The 23,128-nt window shown below is 43.6% G+C and overlaps 1 protein-coding gene across 1 annotated transcript in view; it reads right to left on the bottom strand.

Moving 5' to 3' along the window:
* Window positions 1-23,128, bottom strand: part of DNAH1 (dynein axonemal heavy chain 1) — a 132,890-nt gene that overhangs the window by 60,148 nt on the left and 49,614 nt on the right. The window contains exons 21-33 of the mRNA XM_074282678.1: window positions 20,165-20,329; window positions 19,737-19,858; window positions 19,140-19,245; window positions 18,391-18,570; window positions 15,813-15,953; window positions 14,896-15,059; window positions 11,738-11,851; window positions 10,220-10,408; window positions 7,411-7,516; window positions 6,730-6,843; window positions 4,798-4,947; window positions 615-701; window positions 270-456 (exon numbers count right to left, since the gene is read on the bottom strand). Of these exons, the coding sequence (XP_074138779.1) occupies window positions 270-456; window positions 615-701; window positions 4,798-4,947; window positions 6,730-6,843; window positions 7,411-7,516; window positions 10,220-10,408; window positions 11,738-11,851; window positions 14,896-15,059; window positions 15,813-15,953; window positions 18,391-18,570; window positions 19,140-19,245; window positions 19,737-19,858; window positions 20,165-20,329 (1,825 nt within the window). The remainder of the gene's footprint in view (window positions 1-269; window positions 457-614; window positions 702-4,797; window positions 4,948-6,729; window positions 6,844-7,410; window positions 7,517-10,219; window positions 10,409-11,737; window positions 11,852-14,895; window positions 15,060-15,812; window positions 15,954-18,390; window positions 18,571-19,139; window positions 19,246-19,736; window positions 19,859-20,164; window positions 20,330-23,128) is intronic.

Here is a 23,128-nt window from a genome sequence, read left to right as displayed (position 1 = left end):
TGTGTCACTCTCACCCCATAGGCTGGGTGCTGTCATGCAAAGGGGAAGCTACTCTAGAATACAGGCAGGATGATTTGTCAGTATGAAGAACTGGAGACAACTTCAGCTAATTGCAGCGGGAGAGGCTCTCTCCTGGGTCTCCTTCTCCTCTCTCCCCACACCCACCAGGGACCTCCTCAGCTCCCACGGGTCCCTCCCTCCCTCCCAGAGTCACAATCCAACCACTTCCCCAGCAGGACCCGGCCCTCCTCCAGGGCTGGCGCACTCACCATCCACATCTTTTAGATTGTCCTCCAGGCAGGCAAGACGGATGGCCTCATCCAGGATACCGTAGTCCACCCTCTCCTCCTTGATGTTGGGGAACAAGTCAGAGACGATGCCCGAAAAAAGCTTGAGGTCATCTTGCAAAAACTTGGGCACATTCACATCCCGAATGGCCTGCAGGCAGATCAGCTCCTACAAAAGAGCCACATCAAGTTCCCTTGGGGGCTTCCTTCCCTCCGGACCCTCTCCCACCAGCCCCAGACTTCAAAGCCCGTGTCTCCCTATTCTTTGGCTCCCTCCTGGGGCATCCCCCCAGAGCCCACAGCCTATCCCGGGTCACACTCGCTTACTTCATTCATGGTTGGGTTCTCCCGCTTCAGGTTGCCAGCTGCTGAGATAACAGTCTTTACAGCTCTCATCCCAAAGTCATAATGATCCTATTACCACGAGAAGAAAGGGTGGAATCTCGAGGATCTCTCTTATGGTCATATAAGCAGCAGCAGCTAACTTGCCCATTTTCCATATGAGGGAATGGGCATGTTACCAACAAAATCCAGCGGCAAGAGATAGACCAAAAAATTCACTTAAAATAACTATAAACAATATAAACTATATCAGAGTCTACCTGCCAAGGCAAACAGGCACCATATGAACACAATTACAAGAAACTTTTCACACAAATAACGTCATATATAAACAATTGGAAAAATATCAATTGTTCATGGGTAGACTAAGTTAATATGATAAAAATGACAATTCTACCTAAAGTCATCTACTTTTTCAGTGTCACATCAATCAACTACCAAAAATTATTTTATAGAAGTAGAAAATATAATAACAAAATTCATCTGGAAGAACAAAAGATCAAGAATACCAAGGCAATTTATGAAAAAAATGCAAGGAATGTGGCCTAGCTGTACCAAATGGAAAACTGTATTATATAATAAAGTGGCAATCATCAATGCTATTTGGAACTGGCTAAGAAATAATAGTGGTGGATCCCTGAAATAGGGGAGGTACACAAGATACAGTAGTAAATGATTATAGTAATCTATTGTATGATAAATCCAATGACTGGCTATTTGACAAAAACTGCTGGGAAAACTGGAAATTAGTTTTGCAGAAACTAGACCTATGTCTCACAGGCCTACCAAGAAAGATCAAAATGAGTCCAAAATTTAGACATTAAGGATGATACCATAAGCAAAGTAGAAAAGCAATGAATTATTTATCTGTCAATCTATGGAAAAGAGAAGAAATAGAGAACATTATGAAAAATTAAATGTATGATATTACATTAAATTTAAAAAGGTTTTGAATAAAAAACCCAATGCAACCAAGATTAGAATGAAAGCAGAAAACTGGGAAACATTTTTCATATATAGAGAGAACAGAATCAAATTTAAAAGAATGCAAGGCAATCCTTTATTGACAAATGGTCAAAGGATATGAACAAGCAGTTTTTAGATAAAAAAATTAAAGTTATCCATAGTCATATGAAAAAATGCTCTAGCAATTTGAAACTATGTTCAAAGAGTTATCAAAATGTGCATGCTCTTTGACCGAGCAGTGTTATTACTGGGCTTATATCTCAAAGAGATCTTAAAGAAGGGAAAGGGACCTGTATGTGCAAGAATGTTTGTGGCAGTCCTCTTTGTGGTGGCCACAAACTGGAAAATACGTGGATGCCCATCAACTGGAGAATGGCTGAATAAATTGTGGTATATGAATATTATGGAATATTATTGTTCTGTAAGAAATGACCAGCAGAATGATTTCAGAAAGGCCTAGAGAGACTTACATGAACTGATGCTGAGAGAAATGAGCAGGACCAGGAGATCATTATATACTTCAACAACAATACTATATGATGATCAATTCTGATAGACGTGTCCCTCTTCAACAATGAGATGAACCAAATCAGTTCCAATAGAGCAGTAATGAACTGAACCAGCTACACCCAGTGAAAGAACTCTGGGAGATGACTATGATCCATTACATAGAATTCCCAATCCCTCTATTTTTGTCTGCCTGCATTTTGGATTTCCTTCACAGACTAATTGTACACTGTTTGAAAGTCTGATTCTTTTTGCACAGCAAAACAACTGCTTGGACATGTATACATATATTGTATTTAATTTAAACTTTAACATATTGAACATGTATTGGTCAACCTGCCATCTGGAGGGGGAAGGAGGGGAAAAATTAGAACAAAAGGTTTGGCAATAGTCAATGTTGTAAAATTACCCATGCATATATCTGGCAAATAAAAACTATTAATAAAATTTTTAAAAAAGAAAAAATGCTCTAAATCATTATTGATTAGAGAAATGCAAATTAAAAGAACTGAGATACCACCATAGGGTCAGTGAACCTATCAAATTGGCTAATATGGTAAGTAAAATAAAAATGTTAGTGAAGATGTGGGAAAATTAGGACACTATTGCACTGCACTGATTCAACCATTCTAGAGAATAATTTGGAACTAGGCCCAAAGGGTTATAAAACTGTGCATACCTTTTGCAGCAATATTATTACTAGGTCTGTAACCAAAAAAAAGATCATAAAAGGGCAAAGGACCCACATTTACAAATATATTTATAGCAGCAATTTTTGTGGTGGCAAAGAAGTGGAAAATGAATAGATGCCCATTAATTAGGGAATGAACAAGTTGTAGCATATGAATGTAATGAAATACTATTGTTGTGCAAGAAATGATAAGCAAACAGGCTTCAGGAAAATCTGGAAATACTTAGATGATCTATTGCTAATTGAAGTGAGAAGAACCGGGAGAACACTATACACAATAAAAGCAATATTGTGCAATGATCAAATATGAAAGACTTTGCTCCTCTCAGCAATGCAATGATCTAAGATAATTCCAAGGAACTCATGAAGGAAAATGCTGCCCACATCTAGAGAAATAACTATAGAATCTGAAGGCAGATCAAAGCATACTATTTTCACTTTTTTTTTGTTTTTCCTTTCTTGTGATTTTCCCCTTTTGATCTGAGTATTCTTTCACAACACAACCAATATGAAAAGATGTTTAACATGATTGTACATATATAACATATCAAATTGCTTGATATCTATCTATTGATATTGCTATCTTGGGAAGGGAAGAGGGAAGGGTCAGAAGAAAAAACTGGAGTTCAAAATTTTATAAAGATGAATGTTAAAAACTATCTTTACATGTTATTGGAAAAAATAAAATACTAATAAGTAAAAAATTGGGAACAATCAACATTTCTTTTTTATTATTAATTTTATAATTATAACTTTTTTTGGACAGTACATATGCATAGGTAATTTTTTTTTTTACAACATTATCCCTTGTACTCCCTTCTGTTCCTAATTTTTCCCCTCCTTTCCTCCACCCCCTTCCCTAGATGGCAGGCATTCCCATACATATTAAATATCTTATAGGATATGCTTGGTACAATATATATGTGCAGAACCGAATTTTGTTGTTGTTGTTGTTGTTGCAAAGGAAGAATTGTATTCGGAAGGTAAAAATAATCTGGGAAGAAAAACAATCAACATTTCAGGGGTATAGGGAGATAGACACAGGAGGAAATTTGATGGAGTCATTTCTTAAAACAATTTGGAATTATTAAATTAAGTCAATTCACTCTTTATATATACCCTTTGACCCAGCAATCTCACTTCTGAGAATATGATCCAAAGAAATTTAAGACTGAAATAAAGGTCTGATATAAAACAAATATTCTTAGCAACACTTTTTGCAGTAGGAAAGGGGGAAAAAACGTAGAAGCAAAGTATGGAGGTGTCCATTGATTACAGAAGATCTGAACAATTTTTGATTTACAAATATGACAATGTTGCTGGATTGTAAGAAATGACAAATATAAAAGAATTAAGAGAAAAATGGGAAGACTTGAATTAAATGATGCAAAATGAAAAAAAGAGAGCCAAGAAAACCATATACCTTGTGACTAAAATAATATAAATGAAGACAAAATTAAAAGGCAATTAGACTCAGAGTAAGTACAATAAATAATCTTGGCTACAGGAAGAAGAGGAAAATGCATCTTTTTTCTTAGTACTCAGTCTTGGTTAATTTTTCAGGTCTGTTAAATTGTTTTGTTTGGGTTTTTTCCCCTTATTAGTGTGGATTCAGTGTACGGGGGTGGGAGGTGCAGAGGAGAATATCAGGAAAAATTTTTTCCAATAAATTGGAAAAAAGAAACAGGCAGAGACATATCAGCTGGGCATTCAAACACAGTCTGATCATTGAGCTAAATGAAATCAGACTTACTACAGAACTGAGAAGCTAGACCATGCACCTATAATCACCTGCCTGTGTTACCTTTAGCTGAGCTTTACTTTGGGAAGTTTCCCTTTAGAACAGTCTCAAGCTTTCTTTTTGGAAGCCATTCTTCCCTTCCTAACCTACCTGTTGGAGCTCTGGTGGGGGCACCCGCCTTGGGCCCCAATCTCTGGGAAGAGTTGGGCGGACAGCCAGAGGAGTGAGACTGGGCCTCCCTTACTCTGGGGCATCAAGCTCACCTGGGAGCTGAGCTGCTCTGACGACAACTTGAATGTTGTGGTGATCTTCTTGGCCAGGACCTTGGCGTCGCTGAACCCAAAGGAGTAGAGGGAGATCTCAGCAATCATGGTGTAATCTGGGACCATCATGGCCACGGGGCGGAAGAGGGCCTGAGAGAGCACAGAGAGCAGTGCCAGGCCCTTAGGCCCACCCCGCAGGACCCAGATCACCAGCATGGGGGGGGGCAGGCTTATTCCACACCTGGGCCTGCAGTGGGACTCTCCTCAAGGCCCATTCCAACCGGGGAAGGTGTACCCTTCAGGGAAGCTTAAGGCTACCCCTCCTGTGCCACAAAAACCCCCAATCAAAAGCATGGGCCCGACAGGGAAGGAAGCTGCCCCCAGGCTCAAAAAGATGCCATTCTGATGGAGGGAGAAAAGGTGGTGTTGGACAGTGGGTGAGTCAGAGGCCAGAGGCCCAGAGATTACTCATGATGGAGTGTCATCTGCAAGGCTGAGATGGCTGCAGTCCAGCCTGTGGGGCAGGGAGCAAGGTGAGGGGAACCTGCAAAGCTAGGAAGCAGCCACGGTGTGGCTGATCCTGGAACCTGGGTGGACCCGCTGGCGGTTACTGAGGAGCAGCTGGAGCGGTCAGAAGAACACAGGTCTCCACGCGACCTGCCCTTTCCCCCAGTGAAAATGCCTCCAATCCCCATTTATCCAACTCCCTAACATCTATTAAGAATCTGCTGTGTCCCAGGTACTGTGCTGGGCATGAGAAGTTTTTTAAAAGGGCAAAAGACAGTCCATGACCTTTAGGAGCTCCATGTCTCATAGTGGGTCCTCCTTACCTCTTCCCCATCCCTCAGTTAGCTGACAAGAAGCCTCCCCAAGCCTCCCTCTGTAATTGCTCTTCCATCTGCCCCATTCTCACCACACAGACAGTTCTTCCGAATAGCTTCCTAATTTCAGCCCTCTACAATCTATCTTTCACTCTGCTGCTAAATTAATATTCCTGCTCAAAAACTATTTTCATGGCTGTTCATCATTTCAGTCACATCTGACACATGGTTTTCTCAGCCAAGATACTGATGTGGCTGGTGGTTTCCTTCTCTGACTCATTTTATAGATGAGGAAACTGAGGTACACGGGGTGAAGCCACTTGGTCATGCAGCAAAATTTTTTTCTAGCTTCCTGACGCCTCCAGAGTAAAGTACAAATCATCAGCCTGATGTATTGAGAGTTCCCCCCACCTAGATCCTACCTCCCTTCCCTCCTTTCATGTTCATCTCCTCCATAAAACTTCTGTTCTAACCCAAATACAGCTGTTCCTTGTACAAGACATTGCATCTCATATCTCAAATCCACTCCCCATGTGGGTCCTCTCATCTGAAATACTCTCTCCTCCTCCCTTATGTCCCTCAGCACACACCACAGGATTGCTGACTCAAGACCTTTTTGGATTTCTCAGTCTCCCCGGGTTGCTAGCACTCTGACCTACTAGTATTAGTTCTGTATATACTTTGTATTTGTTTACTTAAATCCACCCTGTATCCCCACATGTGGAACATAACCAACTCTTTGATGGCAAAAGTTCCATTCTTGTCTCTGCCTAGCACAGATACTTAATAAATCAATATCTGTAGAAGGGAATTGTGTTGAATTTTAATCCATAAATACCAACAGGGAAAGCCAATCAGGAAGAAATGAGCAGGAAGACTGACCCAGTGAGTCATAACATGCTTTTTGAATCACCTTCAAATCCATTCTCTTGCTAAAGCTCATGAGATCACCCAGGACACTATTGTTAATGACATGATCCCCCACTAAATCAATGGGGAAAATGGAGAAATCGATCCGGAGAAGAGGTGCCTTCTCCCGGCCCACGCAGCCTATCAGATATAGCACGGAGGAGAAGCCCGATCCAGCAGTACCAGCATGCAAGGGACTTACCTTCAAGTTGTCTGGTAACTCAGTGCGCCCAGCATAGCCTGGATTCATAGTGATGAACACAGCACACGAGGGAACAAGAGGGATTTCAACTCCCTCAAACATGAAGCGATCTACCTACAAGAGAGCACATTCAGCCTTCCTGGATAAGGCCCTGAGAACGGCTTCCGAGAAGCCCGCTCGTCTCCCAGGGACCAAGGTCGCTGCCCCTGGCCCGGCAAGTGACCCGACACCCACCATCCTCCCACTTTCCTGTGACCGCTTCTTCCCAAGACTCTTCCCACAGAGACCCTCAGAGGGTAATTCTGAGATACTCAGATTCACTGCTCAATTTAAACACTTCTGTGCTGATGCCGACGCTCCAAATCCACAAGCAGAAAAATGTAGGAACCCCTTTAGGGGGATCTCTGCCTGAGAATCGGCCCCTGCTCCTGCTCCTGCAACTACTTGGGCTGCCCCACACTCTGCACGGGATATACGAGGTGCCCAACAATCTCTGCAGGATGGGCAGATGAGCCAATAAACCAAATTCCCTTCTTAAGACAATTTCACTGAGGAAGTGAGTGAGCGCAGGAGGAGAGAGAGCTGGGGTGTTTGTAAATAAAGAGGCTTTCAGTAACCCCCAGAGACAAGAGGCTGTAAGATGCCAGTGAGGTGGGTCTTCTCCAAGGGCACCCTACTCACTCTCTGTTGCTGAGCCTTCTGAATGGTCGTGATCTGCTGAGCCACCACAGACAGCACCTCCACATCGATGCGGTTAAACTCATCAAAACAGGCCCATGCCCCGGAGCTAAGTACAAAGTAAGCCTGGTCAGTGGGCAGAGTCCATATCCAGAATCCCGGCGCCTGGCCGTCCCTTGGTTCAGCTCAGGCAGACAGTACGTGGCCTCTCTCTCGGCTGGAGGATTCTGCCTCAGTTCTGTGTCCCCCCCCCCCCCCAGACAGAGATCTGGCCACGAAGATGTGCCCTCTGTCCCTGGGCTGGCTCTTAGCCCTCCTGCCCCTTGCCATGTCTATCCAGCAGATTCTACAGCAGTATAGACTGAATAGGGATTCACTCTATATTACTGATTAATGTAGCCTGGGACACTAAACTCCCTCTAGCCTGGGCAAGAAGCTATGGAGTCCAATGTCGAGTCCTTAAGTATAAGGGGAAATTAGGCCCTTTCTTTTTTGCAACAAGACATCCCCAGCAAGCCTCTGAAAATCCTTTCCTAAATCAATCTTCAAACGAAGAGCCCCCCAGCCCTCCCTGGGTCTGACTGCACCTCCATCCCTCCACCACCTGCTTGTAATCTCATTATCCTCACCCCCCCCAGTTCCTCAGCCACAACTACAAACCAGCTCTTGCCAGCTCTTCCCCAGCCCAATCTCTGTCTCTCTGTCTCACTCTGTCTCTGTCTCTGTCCCTGTCTTTGTCTCTCTTTCTCCCTCTCCCTCTTTCCATCTCCATCTCCCCCCCTCCCAGCATCCTAACTCAGGTCCTCGTCAACCCTTTCTCTGACCAGAGCTTTGAGGAGAAATACTCACAACTGGGGGCCAGAGACAACAAAGAGGAATAGGGAAGACGAAGACCCTGGGAGGCAGGCGCAGGCTGGGGAGGAGGGCACACCCCCAAAGACCAGCCGCACGCTTCCATTGCAACTGACTCTCCTTGCTAACTAGGGGCGCACCATGTTGTTTGTTGCTGGTCCAGGGCCCCAGAAGAGAAAGCAGATGCTAAGAAAGCCAGCGCTCCTTTTGGCCCACCCTGCTCCACTCTCTACCACCACCCCCCTGGCCCCAAGCCTTCCTTTCTCCCCTTCTCCCCAGGGACAAGAGGGACAGGAGCCAGAACCTTGGCTCAGGGTCCGAGAGCTTCCCTGGATGCTCACCCAGAGTACATTTCACAGAGCCCCGGGGAGGCAGGACTGCACCCCCGCCTCAGTGAGGGATGGGAGTCTGGGCTCTCAATGGCCAGGCCCAGAACCAGTCCCTCCTGTGTGTGGGGATGTTTCTAATGATGGCGCCCCCAGTCTGGTGCTCCCTCCAGTCAGTGGGGCCACCCAGGCCCCTTCCATTGCCAGGAGGCAGCAGGGCCATGGTTCAGCTTGCTTTGCAGGGCTGGAGCTCTGGCCCTGACCACGGTTCAGCTTGCTTTGCAGGGCTGGAGCTTTGGCCCTGACCACCAAGTGACCGCTGGCTCTCTTGTCCAGTTCTCGCCTCTTCAGTCATTTTGGTCCTGCCTAACCCTTCGGGACCCTCTTTGAGGGCATCTTGGCTGAGATCCTGGAGGGATGTGCCATGTCCCTCTCCAGCTCATTTTACAGAGGAGGATACTCTGGCAAGCAGAGCCAGGTGACTGCCTGGGGTCACCCAGTTAGGGTGGCTGAGGCCACATTTCAACCAAGGTCTCCTCAACTCTGGCCCTGACTGCTATCCAGTGTACCTCGCTGCCCTTCACACAGCTACCAACTAAGAAAGCCAGGGCCAGCTGGTGGGCACACGACAGGGGTCACTTGGCTACATGAAGAGGTGAATTCAGAGCTGCCTCAGACACTAGCCTCTCAGCCTCTCTCAGCCTCAGCTTCTTCATCTGTAAAATGGGAATAACAAGAGCGCTCACCTCATAGGGTTGTTATAAGGATCAAAGGAGGAAGTAGATGGGAAGCACTTTGCAAACCTTAAGAAGGTTGCATTAAAAAATACACACAGCCTTTTTTTCATGGTTCCTATTTACCCACAAGCAAGCTAGTGGCGGGGGGGCGGAAGAGTTGGCCGGGCCGTCCACAGCCTGGTCCCCACTTCCCTCCACACAGCCTGCACTCCAACAGTTCTAGACAACTATCTGAGGTTAGATCTGTCTTTCTCTACTTCCTCCTCCTCACTGGACTGTACATTTCTTTTCCATCTTTGTATCCCCAGAGCCTGGGAATTACAAGCCACAATTACAAGTGCAATGCAGACAAAACCCAGCGATCCAGAACAACTGCACATCCCAGTTGGGGTTCCATACTCTCTCGTGTGCTGTGCCGGGAAGCAGGACCCCTTGTCCTTCCTCATCCTTCAGCTGTGACATCAGCTATGGGATCGACAATGCCTTCTTTTATACACATGCCATGGGCATCGATCCAAAGGAAAGAGTCCCAGAATCTCAGCGTTGGAAAAGATATAGAGACCATCGAGGCTTCTGTGGCCTCTCTGGCCAATGATCATCAGGCCTCTCTGGATTCGAAGATGAGCAGGCAGGAGACAGTGCTGAGTTCCCACCCATCAGTCCAGCAGGACATGCCTCATCTCTCTTCTGAGAGGCAGATCCTCAGGTGAGGAAAGGTGCGACCCTTCAGAAGTCTTCTCCCTACTGCCTTCTCCCCTTCCCCTCCTGCAATGTCTCCTTCTCTGGCTGCTGTTTCTGCCTCACTGAGACAAAATTCCTCAGCCTCCTCAGCCAAAGCTCCAAAGACACATCTCCCTAGGAGCTTCTCCCTCCACTCCTCTGAAATGGGACTCTCACCTAGCGAGACCTTTGAAGAACTTGCCCATGGCCATGAAGTCAAGCTGGTCAGAGCAGTTGAACACCACTGTCTGGATGGCCAAGGCTTTTCCCAGGTCCTTGGTTGTTTCTGTCTTCCCAGTCCCTGCAGGGCCAGCAGGAGCACCCCCAAATTTGAGGTGCAAGGCCCCAGTTAGAGTCAGATAACACCTACAGGGAGGAAAGAGCAAAGAATGATGTTGGGGGATAAAACTGAGGTTTGCAGGGTATGCTGCCACCTTTCCTATCTGTTCCTCACAACTGCTCTGGGAAGTAAAAAGTAGGTCTCAGACGATTTCAGCAATTTGCCTCTGGCCACACTCAGTGGAAATGCAGAACACATTGAGCGGGGCTCCAAGCCGCCATTCCTGCTCCTTGAGGTCTGCACACGGGCTTAGGCCCCCAGAAGCCCTCTCTCCTGGCTCATTCCTGGCTATTCATGGCTAAGACAATCAGAGGGCCCACACTGGCTGTCACTCAGAGACCACCTGACACTAGACTAAAGAAAGACAAGACCCACAAGAGCCTGGAATCAGGCTCTCCATCTCGGGAAAGGAACATCTACTGTCCCACTGATTTACAGAGGTCACAAAAGTGGCAATGGCAGGGAGGCTCTTGTGCTAAATGGGAGTCCCTCAAGGATGAAGGACAAAATCCAGTCTGGCATCCTAGAATACATATCCCAAGATCACTCTCTCTCTACTTTGGATCCTTGCATCTGACACCAGACCCCTGAAAGCTGACACATTCCACCCACTGTAAAGTAAGGGCTAGCTCCCTGGAAGGCCTCGGAGTCAGCCAGAGTCAAGATGAATTAAAGTCCTTGGTCTTTAAGGGGAGAAGTGAAGGAGGCAAGCAAGCAAAATACTGGATTCTGGAGTCCAGTCACCAACTTCTCTCCTCCTCGTCCTGCTATCAAGTACCTTTCTGGCCCCTCTCCCTCTGCCCTCCAATCCTTTCCCCTCATTATCTTAACACCAAACATTGAGCCAGCACCAGGGGTGAGAAGAGCCATTTATCCAAACATATGCTAACAGAGTCGTGCTCTCATATGAATAGGTAATTAGCCTTAAGTGCTCAGTTGTCTGATTCAAGCACACCTGTTTGAAGTTTCAGCCCTCTACAATCCACCAGACCTCCTCGGGAACACTGCTGTGGATTGCTGGTGGTGATTCTTATCTCCCACCCACTGAGCTGTCTGCCTGGTTTCTGGTTTGTCTCGGGACATCAACTTCCTGACCCCAACTGAGCTGGAACCTTTCTTCTTTTGGCTTTTTCCTGCTCCCTAAGCTAGAAGTCTTTCAATCCGCACCCCGAGCTCCTATGTCACGGGTTTCATGAGATCCAGATGACACTAGCATCCCCTATAAGCCAGGTTTCTAGGAACCAAGTTGTTATAGAAAGTGATGTGAAACCTCTGAGATAGAGAGAAAGCCAGCAAAAAAGCAGCCAGGTGGGTTACTCCTCAAGAGAGCTGGAGCCAATAGAGGCTTCCTTTACCTGTCTGTGAGGGGGGTAATCACTAGGCGCCCACTATTGCCCAAGTACTCGTAGCCATAGATGAATTCAGCATTGACTGCGCGGATGAATAAGTCATTCTTGGTCCAGTAGTACCTGGAGATTTAGAAGAACTGAGTTCAGATGTCATTTTGGGGAAAGGAGGAGCATCAGATAATGATCTGACTTTTTGGAGTGCATAGTCAGGTTGAAGAGGGGACCCCAAAACTCTAAAAATCCTTGAAGGAGAAAATCTCCTTCAACTGCCTCCTAGAAAGAAACTCATTGAATTAAAATTCAGCTCAAGTTGAAATCCAGCTTGAGCTGAACCAACTTGGGCTGTCCCAACCCCCACTGGGGCTGACCTGCTTGGGCTGTCCCAGCCCCCACCAAGACTCTCAATATAATAGCTTGCATCAACTAAAGTCCTTTGCAGATGGATCTTGGCAGCTCCCTTTGCTGCCAGGACTTTCTGTCCACTGAGAACTGCATTCTCAGTGCAAAACTCCATTTTCCATAGATCTGCCCACTGGAATAATATTCTTTTCCAGTGCTATCCTCTCTTCATCCTCACCTATTTCCCTAATGAAACTTTATACCTCTCTGTCAGGATTTCTAACCTTATTTCCCAATCCCTGTAATAAACCTCTTTTATCAAGTTAGGTTTTTGGGTCTATAAATTCCTTTACAGAGAATCTTTGTGCCGCCAGAAGGAAGTCCCCAAAACTCCTTACCCTTGAGCCGAATCCCAAGGAGGTGCAGAGGAGCCAAACCTCTCCATTTGGTTCCCTGAACCCTGAACCTGCCACTAGAACTTATCATTGAACTCCCTGTCCACCAGAAACCCTAATCTCATTTTAGTTCCCTAAATCTAGACCTTATCAAGGTAGAATACTAGGGCAAGCCAGGGGTATAAAGTGGAGCTAAATTATTTTTGTGGGCTGGATACATCACTGCACTTGTCTAAAACTGGGAGAATTCCAGAGGAGTAGAGAGCCTGGTCCTATTTTCTTCGAGAGTTTTTCGTCATCCTCCTCCATTTCTTGCATGTCACAATCTTCCTGGTAGTGAGCAGGGCTACTGCAGAAACCCTCGTCTGGGTCAGGATCTGTGGGATGGAGCTCCTGCCCCTTCATTCCTCCTCCTATTCTTATGCTGTCATTTTGCTCCACTCAGGCTTCCCTGAGCATTCTTAGTTACCCTATGGAAGGTCCTGGGGGCTCCAAATGGCACCAAGAAAATATCAGTCATCACTGTCTGTCAATCACTGAATAGCAGTGTTGGGAACAGCACTGAAAGATATATAAGAAGGCCAGAAGCCATCTGGATCTGCAGGAGGTCTGGGGCAGGGTCTGCTGGACATGGGTAACAGCTATATTGCAGGTTATGTCCAAAACTGGCTTCTGCCCCGTATAAAGCATGGAAGAAGCCTTAGCCAGGGGAATATCCAAACACATTTTGATGTATCCACGGAATGGAAAACTACTTGTCTTTACAAAACAACAAATGGAAGGGAAACGAAGTATGGCAAGATTTTGATGAAATGATCATGGCACATAAAGCAGGATCACAAAAACCTATCCATTGACTGTAACTAAATAAAGTCAGACAAGTTTTTAGACCTAAAAGGAAAAAAAAAGTTGAGGATAAAGAAGAAAAGCCATTATTTTGCATAAAAATATCATTACTGGAAATGGTTTAAATTGTGTGGCTAAATTGGGGCTTTGGGGGGTTTGTTGGTTTCAGAGGGTTGTTTTTTTTTGTTGTTGTTGTTGTTTTTTCTTTTTGAGATTTTTTAATTTAAAAAGAGAAGCATCACAGTTTAATAGATAAGAGAGCTAACCTCAGAGGCAGGAGAACCTAAGTTCTGGCTGTGTGACTCTGAAAAAGTCAGCGAGCCTCTCAGCACATTGGACGTCTCAGAGAAAGTGCCAATCGATGTAGGAGCACGAGTCACCTTACACCAGTCAAATAGCAGTGCAGTCTCTATCCTTTCCGCTCCACTTCCCTGGTTTCTTGGCTTCTGCCTGCCGGCTATGACCACTGCCTTGTTCTGACTGATGACATCTGTCTCTATCACCAGCCCCCCTCTTCTGCCTGGCCCAGCCTCTCCCCTCATCTCCCCAGTCATACCTTGGCTCCTCTGGCCCAACCTTCCCCCTGCATCCACCCTGTTTGCTGGTTTGCTACCAGCTCCATCTATCTGCTCACTTCACCACGACAGAGAGGAGTTGGTTGAGCTGAGAAAGGTAGTCATTTACAATTCTGAGATACCACTACATACCTGTCAGATTGACTAAGATGACAGGAAAAAATAGTGACAAATGTTGGAGGGGATGTGGGGAAACTGGGACACTGATACATTGTTGGTGGAGTTGTGAATGGATCTAACCATTCTGGAGAATAGTTTGGAACTATGCTCGAAGAGTTATCAAACTGTGCACACCCTTTGATCCATCAGCATTACTACTGGGCTTATATCCCAAAGAGATCTTAAAGAAGGGAAAGGGACCTGTATGTACAAGAATGTTTGTGGGAACCCTCTTTGTGGCCAGAAACTGGAAAGTGAGTGGATGCCCATCAATTGAAGAATGGCTGAGTAAATTGTGGTACATGAATGTTATGGAATATCATTGTTCTAAAAGAAATGACCAACAGGATGATTTCAGAAAGGCCTGGAGAGACTTACGTGAAATGATGCTGAGTGAAAAGAACAGGACCAGGAGAACACTGTACATAACAACAAGATTATGCCTTGATCAACTCTGATGGACAACTTTCTTTTCAACAATAAAGTGATACAATTCCAATAGACTTTTGATAAGAGACACAGTCATCTACACCCAGAGAGAGGACTATGGGGACTGAATGTGGACCACAAAGTAGTATTTTCACCTTTTTTGCTTTTTCTTTGCTTTTTTTTCTTCCTCACTTTTTTTCCCTTTTTGATCTGATTTTATTTGTGTAGCATGATAAATGTGAAAATATATTTAGAAAAATTGTACATATTTAACATATATTGGATTACTTGCTTTTTGAGGAAGGGGAAAGGGAGGGGAAAGTTTGGAACACAAGGTTTTGCAGGGGAAATGTTGAAAACTATCTTTGCATGTATTTTGAAAATAAAAAGCTATTATAAAAAAAGAAAGGTGGTCATTTACCTTAGTTGGGAGATCCACTCAAAGTCATTCACACTGACAACCTTCTCATCTATCAGTTTGGCAGCCACATCCTTAGCATGGACCTCAATTACAATTAGCGCAGACAACACAGCTCTCTGCATCCTAGACAGCTTCCCTCGGACGAGGGCCACCAGATCCTGCAGCTGAGAGAGGAGGGGAAAACAGAGGCTCATTCAGCCACTTTCCTGATGCCAGTCAAGAGAATATCAGCTCCATGCACTGTCCCATCTCTATTTCTGGAGCATCCGAGCTGATCAGGGTTGGAAGCACAAAAAAACAGAAAATGGGAGTCAACAGACAGCCAAGTGAGTGGGCAGGAGGCATTCAGGGCACCAGGTCCACTGGTTTGTATTTGTGACAATTCCCTGAAGAAGGGAGATGGGAAGGAAGTGCTGCATGGATGAGATGATGCTAATTGTGTGGTTTGGGGTTGGGAGAAAAAGGCCTTCAAGAAGCTAGCTTCCTTTCCCCTGATATTCACTATTCAGAGCCATGGGTATCGATTGTCCTTTTCTTTAGTTTTAAGTATTCCCAAGGTTCAGATCACAACTGGAAAGATCTGCAAGCACCATTTCCTGTACCCGTATATGGTTACAAGATTTTATCAAGCACTGTGTCCAGGCCGGACACAGGTCTTTCTGAACAGGTATGTCTACCATCTTCCTCTTGGTCACCCACAGTCCAAGACAAGGTCTTGTACACAGTGGCAGCTCAGTGAATGGGGGCCAACTTAGGTCGGAATAGACAGAATGGCTTCTCTTGTTTGCATTTTGAGAGGGCAAGTGGTGTGACTGTCATTACAGAGAAGGCAGTTTATTTCCAGGATAACGACAGCTAATGGAGAACAGGATTCTTCCTGAGAGTGTGAGACTAAGGGAGGGCTGCCGCTCTCCTACCTGAGCAGAGAGCTGAGGGAAGAGTCGGCTCTCTAAGTTCCCGGCCTCCAGGGCCTCTGACACCTCCTTTGTCCAAAAAGTCTGACAGCCAGCAATGGTCACCTGACCCGGCCAATTCAAGACCCATTCAGTCCTCGGGGTCTGAAAAAACAGCATGTTTTGTCTGGTCAAGGATCAATGGGCTTCAATTGATAAACAGTAAAAAGGGTATGAACAGACAATTTTTAGATGAAGAAATTAAAGCCATCTATAGTCATATGAAACAATTCTCTAAATCACTATTGATTAGGGAACTACAAATTAAAACAACTTTGAGGTACCACCTCACACTTATCAGATTGGCTAAGATGACAGGAAAAGATAATGATAAATGTTGGAGGGATTATGGGGAAAAGTGGAACATCAATACATTGTTGGTGGAATTGTGAACACACCCAACCATTCTGAAGAACAATTTGGAACTATGCCCAAAGGGCTATAAAACTGCCTTTGATAAAAATTGCCTTTGATCCAGCAAGAAAAGGACCCTCATGTGTAATAATGTTTGTAGCAGTACTCTTTGTAGTGGCAAGAAACTAGAAACTAAGTGAATACTAATACCCAACTGATGGTATATGATTGTTACAGAATTTTATTGTTCTATAAAAAATGATCAACAGGATGATTTCAATGAGGACTGGAGAGACTGACATGAGCTGATGCTAAATGAAATAAGCAGAACCAGGAGATCATTATACACGGCAACAGCAGGATTATATGATGATAAAATCTGATCGACTTGGCTCTTTTCAACAATTAGATGATTCAGGCCAGTTCTAATGGTCTTGTGATGAGCCATCTATAGCCAGAGAGAGAGCTATGGAGACTGATGTGGATAAACCATAGCATTTTCACCTTTTTTGTTATTTGCTTGCTTTGTTTTTTCTTTCTTATGTTTTTCCCTTTTGAAATGATTTTTTCTTATGCATCATGATAAATGTGGAAATATGTCTAGAAGAATTTCACATGTTCAACTTATATTGGATTACTTGCTGTCTGGGAAGGGAGGAAGTGAAGAAGGGAGAAAAATTTGGAACACAAGCTTTTACAGAGGTGAATGTTGAAAACTATCTTTGCATGTATTTTGAAAAGTCAAAAGCTATTATTATTTTTTAAAAAGAACATGCACATGTACATTTTGCCATTAAGTTCAAAATAAAAATAAAGAAAATTTTAAAAACTACTCAAATCCTTTGACCCAGCAGTGCCACTACTGGGTTTGCATCCTAAAGAAATTATAAAAGAGGAAAAAGGACCCACATGTGCAAAAGTGTTTGTAGCAGCTCTTTTTGTGGTGGTAAAGAACTGGAAAACGACTATATGCCCATCAATTGGGGAATGGCTGAACAAGTTATGTTATATGAAAGTAATGGAATATTATTCTATTAACAATGATAAACAGGCTAAGAAAGGCTTGAAAAGATTTACATGAACTGATGCTGAGCAAAACAAACAGAACCAGAAAAGCATTGTACACAGCAATAGCAAAATTATCATCAATTATGATAGACTTGGTTCTTCTCAAGCAGTTCAGTGATCCAAGGCAATCCCAATAAACTTTCTAAGGAAAACATCATCCAAAAACAGCAAAGAGAGAGAACTATGGAGACTGAATGTAAATCAGCATGTGCTTTTTCAATTTTTTTTCTTCTGTTTATTTTTTTCTCTCATGGTTTTTCCCTTTTTTCTCCTAACATGGTTCTTAAGAATTTTTTTTAAATGAAGACTATACATGTATAACCAGAAAAAATGTTAATTGTTTTACATGTAACTGGGGAAAATAAAATTTTGTTAAAAATAGAAATACACACACACACAGGATTGATGAACTTTGTTTGCACTGTCTCTCCTCCCCATCAGACCTCTTCCTTTCAAGTTGCTGTGTGGCTGACCCCTTCACTCTTATGCCACCATGTCTTCATGAAAAATAGGCTCATGTTAAGACTCTTAGGAGCTTCCAGAAATTCTTAGAAAGCTAGTAAATTTTTGATTTAGGGCTGGAAAGGTTTGTCACTTCCCCTCATTCTATAGATGCAGAAGCTGAAGGAAGGAAGCCCACGTGTCTTGTCCATAAGCACATAAGCAATGAATAAGTGGCAAAGCCAGGTTTTTATTCCAAGTCTTCGGACTCCAGATAAATTTTACCCTGACATCTCCCCCAAAATTTGGAAACTTTCTAGAATTTCCTTTTTAAAAAACATTCCAGATGTTAAAAAATGGACCAGTGGTTAAGGCATGGTCATGGAGCTGAAGACCTGGGTTGAGTCCAGTTCTGACACATATTAAGTTTTTTGGTTGTAATTTTCTCAGCCATAAAATCAAACGAAAAAATATTCATCCTCCCTGTCTTATGAGTTCATAGGGAGAAAAGAGCATGGCAAAGTGCCATAGAACAAGGAGTCCTCCTCCTCCCCATTGTTACTATTACTGCCACTTCCTCCATTGGTGAGAGCTCCAAGGGCAAAGTGACCAGCTTGGCCCAGGGAGAGAAGGAATGGAGGGCCTTCCCACTGGCAGTGGTGGATGGATGGGAGCTCACCTGGGGGTAGGCCTGGATTGCTCGCTCGATGAAGTCGTGCACACTGGCCTTCATGCTCTGCTCCACCTCCAGCAGCCAGTCTTCCACATTGCCCGTGGGGTAAATGAAAAAGGAGAGCCTGACCTCCTCACCCTCCCCGGAGTACATGTGGGTGATCTGCAGGTCCTCCTGGAAAAGCAGCTGGGGGAGCAGGAGAGGGAGGGGGAGCTGCTTTCTGCCATCCCCAGGCCAGGGGACCCCTGCCTGGAGATCCACACCCTCTCCTCCCTCAGTGAAATCTTTTGGCTCCAAATAGGCCCAGTGAGCCTCCAGAGCTTGGCCACAAGGGAAGCTTCTGGGAGTGCTTCTGGCCACGCTCACTCAGGAGTCAGAAAGGAAACAGAACCCAGGCCTTAGTAGTCCCCAAGGCAGAATCGGAAATCATAGGGTCCATTGGAATGCTAGAACTCAGAGGGTCCTCGGGGCCCGTTTTATCCCATTTTTATCCCATTTTACAGAGGGAGTCTGGCCTGCACTAGAGCAGGATCAACAAGGACGGCCTACGGCTCTCTTTTCACACAGAGGCAGAGAAAAAAGGGGGCTTGTGCTTCCACAGGTGCTCCCAAAACCAGGTCCCTAAGTCTTATGTCCAAGGAGGGGCTCCTTCCTGTCTTGGGGGGGAATCTGTTGTCTTTTTTTCTCAATGGACACATACCCATTCCCAGGCTGTCTTAGGCTATAAAGGATGGGAAGCCCCCAGTCCCAATTACCCGAGCAATGTTCTCGAAGCACTTCCGGAGGTGAGGCTGCACAGCAGTGGGGTCCTTCGTCTGGGACAGGATCTCCAGCAGTTCATCATCAGACAAGAAGTAGAATCTGCAGGAGAGGCAGAGGCAGAGGGGTGAAGGTCCCAGAGGTCCGCATGGTAATCCACAGTAATCCACATCCTAAGGTCACCCACTAGACCCCAGACCTCAGTGAGGAGCCCAGGGCGGGGTGGCCCTCAGGGATGACTCAGGGAAGCAGGGGATGGATGCAGAAAAAATTCGACATTCTAACTCCCTATTAAGGAGTTCGTCTTGGTGTGTTTGACCCCAAACCTCAAGTCAAAAACATCCCGAGGATTTCTTTTCATTTGCCCAAAAGTCAGTCACCTTGTGGGACCGGCCCCCCCCTTGGTGAAGATTCCTTCCATTTTTCTAGGCCCAGAACAGCCACACCACCAGCCCAGGGGCTTTCTCTAGGTCATTCCAGCCCCAAGCAGGGGATTTTCCCAGCCCTGAGCATCCACAGTGGTCCCCAATTCTGCTTGTTTCAAACCTGCTCTCTCCTAACAAGGAGGCCGGGAGAAAAGAAACCAGGCTCACCTGGGGAAAGCAGCTCTCTTGGTCTCCAGGTACTCGCTCAGGCCTTTCTGAACCAAGTCCAGTAGTTTGTTGCAGTCTCGGAGACTGTCCAATAGTCTTTGATCAGCACATACGTTAATCACCTAGAGGTCACAGGAAAAGTAGAAAGATGAAGGACTAGCATCTTTAGCAAGAGATTGCCCCAGTCTCAAGGGTCCAAGTAGAAAGTAAGAGGTCAGTATGGGGCCTGAGGAAAAGTGAGATGTCTCCCACCCAGGAGTGGGTCTACCCCCCTGAAGCTCCCAAAAGCCCCCAGTACACACAGCCCAGGCGGTTGGAGGCCCGTGCTCAGCGAGCTGTTATCAGTCTTCCCAGCTGCACCCCAGTTGTGGGGCTCTACCTCTCACCTAGCCCAGGGAGAATCCCCGGTCCCTGCGAGCCAAGCTCACCTCTCTGTTCTCATTGGCATTCTTCATGATTTTCCTCCAGAGCCTCTCCATTGTCTGATAGCGCTTACTCTCCACGGGCAGCTGTCTGGTGATGTCTTCTGAGCTGAAGATGGGCTCCAGGTACAGCCACGCGCGCTGGCAGTTGAGCCATTCCTCAAGAACTTCCTGGGGAAGGGGGATATAATCATGAACATCTGAGCAGGAGAACCTTCAGTGGCCACACTGAGCACCTCTGGTTATTTACAAATCTTCCCCAAAATACTGAACAGAAAACCATGTTATGACACTCAGAACTTCATCAAAAGGACGTGTGTTGGTCCCAGCTCTGATAATTCCCAAATTTCTTTGAATAAGCCTCCTACCTTTCCCGACCCTCAGCTTTCTCAACTTAAAAAATGGGCATAATAATTTTTAAATGATATTAGTTTTTTCAGTCACTTTTCAGTCCTATCTGACTCTTGGTGACCCCATTTGGGGTTTTCTTGGCAGAGATACTGGAAGGGTTTGTCATTTCCTTCTCCACTTCATTTTATAGTTGGGGAAACTGAGGCAAATGGAATGAAGTGGCTTGCCCGGGATCATACAGCTAATAAGTGTCTGAGGTCAGATTTAAAATCAGGATGATGATTCTTCCTGGCTCCAAGCCCAGTGCTCTATGCCCTGTGCAATCTCATTGACCTTTTAAAATAATAGGTACATTGTTTTCAGAAATGGAAGAAATCTGAAAAAAAATTCCCTTTTAGGATTGTTTGTAAGGATTCAATGAAATGATGCCTGCAAATCATCATCATTAAATGGAGATTTCTAAGATGATGAAGAAGTGAAGAGTCATAAGAGAGCCCATTGTTTCAATGGTTCCATTAAAAAGTATCAAAAGAAAAACAAAAAGAAATAAAACTACCAAAATTTCTTGAAATGAAATTGTTCATCTGATGATGAATGAAGTGAGCAGGACCAGGAGATCATTATATACTTCAACAATAATACTGTATGATGATCAATTCTGATGGATGTGGCTCTTCAACAATGGAACCAAATTAGTTCCAATAAAGCAGTAATGAACTGAACCAGCTACACCCAGCGAAAGAACTCTGGGAGATGATTATGAACCACTACATAGAATTCCCAATCCCTCTATTTTTGTCCGCCTGCATTTTGGATTTCCTTCACAGGCTAATTGTATACTATTTCAAAGTCCGATTCTTTTTGTACAGCAAAACAACTGTTTGGACATGTATACATATATTGTAGTTAATTTATACTTTAACATATTTAACATGTATTGGTCAATCTACCATCAGAGGTAGGGGGAGAAGGAGGGGAAAAATTGAAACAAAAGGTTTGGCAATTGTCAGTGCTGTAAAATTACCCATGCATATATCTGGTAAATAAAAACTATAATTTAAAAAAAGAAATGAAATTGTTCATAAGAGAGAAAAATATTCATAGAAATAAATAAAAGTTCTGATACTCTGAAAATATAAAATCAAAGCCAGAGAAAATGTACTGAAAAAAACCCAAAACTAGATTTTCTACAAATAAAACAAAACAAATAATAAACATGTTGAAGAAATTAAAGTGGGAATGAAATCTGCAAAATTCACAAAGTGAATTTTTTAAAAGGAATTTACTAAAAAAATCTCAAGACAAGACAATGTTGAAGAAATCTGGCAGTTAACCAATACCCATAGAAGATATAAATATTAAAAATATGTTTAATGAAAAGCAGAATTATTCTAAAAGGGAACACAATGGTAGAAACAACAAAAAATGAATACAAATATTATATAGTAGTCAACAAATTTTTAAAGTATATAGAAAAAAGTGATCTGGAGTACTGAATTCAGGGAGAGAAAATACAAGAATTATGACATTTCTCAAAAACTATGAAGTCTAAAATAATCTTACCACTTACCATTTTTGTTTTTCAGCATTTCTAGTAAATTTCCTTATTAATTTATTAGAAACAAAACAAAATTGTATACCAAACAAATAGAATCCACAGGATATCAACAAGATAGAATCCCTAATTTAATTTCCTCAGATTCACCATTGGCAAGCTTTAAAAGTGTAATAGGAAAAGGATGATTTTATAAGTAGTCAAGAAGAAATACAAAATTAGCAAGATTGTATGATGATCAATTATGACAGACTCAGTACTTTCAGCAATGTTGATCCAAGATAATTCCAACAGATTTGGGATGGAAAATGTCTTTCTCATCCAGAGGGAAGACTATGGAAACTAAATGCAGATCAAAGCATAGTATTTTCACCTCTTTTTATTTGCTATTTCTTCTTCATGTTTTTTTGTTTTGTTCTGATTTTTCTTTCACAACATGACAAATATGGAAATATGTTTAAAATGATTTCACATATATAACCTATATCAGATTGCTTGCTGTCTTGGGAAGGGAAAAAGTAACAGGAGGAGGGAGAAAAAAAATTAAAACCGAAAATCTTACAAAAATAAATGTTGATGTAAAATGTATGGGATTGCTTGTCATCTAGGGGAGGGAGTAGAAAATCTGGAAAAATGAATACAAGGGATAATGTTATAAAAAAAATTACTCATGCATATATACTGTCAAAAAAATTTATAATTATAAAATTAAAAAATAAATAAATGTTGAAAATTATCTTTAGATGTAATTGAAAAAATAAAAAATCTTGAGGAAAAAAATCCCAAATAATATTTAATTAAATTTTTTTAAAATATAGAATTAGAAAATCAATGAGACTTTATCACCAATCCCAAAAGAATATAATATGTGCTCAGAGGCACATTTATATCCTCAAGCAATATTAACATTTCTGAATTACTATTAACAAGAAAAAAAGAGGAAAATTATTAAGTGTAATTTGCAGTTAACTATAAAATAGTTAAAAAAAAAAGTATCTCATTTGACCTGGATGCCTCTAGTACGGTGGATGGGGAAGAAGGAAGCTGAGATGCTAGACGGGAAC

The sequence above is a fragment of the Sminthopsis crassicaudata genome, chromosome 1 (assembly GCF_048593235.1).
Source record: "Sminthopsis crassicaudata isolate SCR6 chromosome 1, ASM4859323v1, whole genome shotgun sequence".
Taxonomy (NCBI): domain Eukaryota; kingdom Metazoa; phylum Chordata; class Mammalia; order Dasyuromorphia; family Dasyuridae; genus Sminthopsis; species Sminthopsis crassicaudata.
The sequence above is the reverse complement of the archived record's forward strand: the minus strand, read 5'-3'. Positions and strand labels throughout refer to the sequence as shown.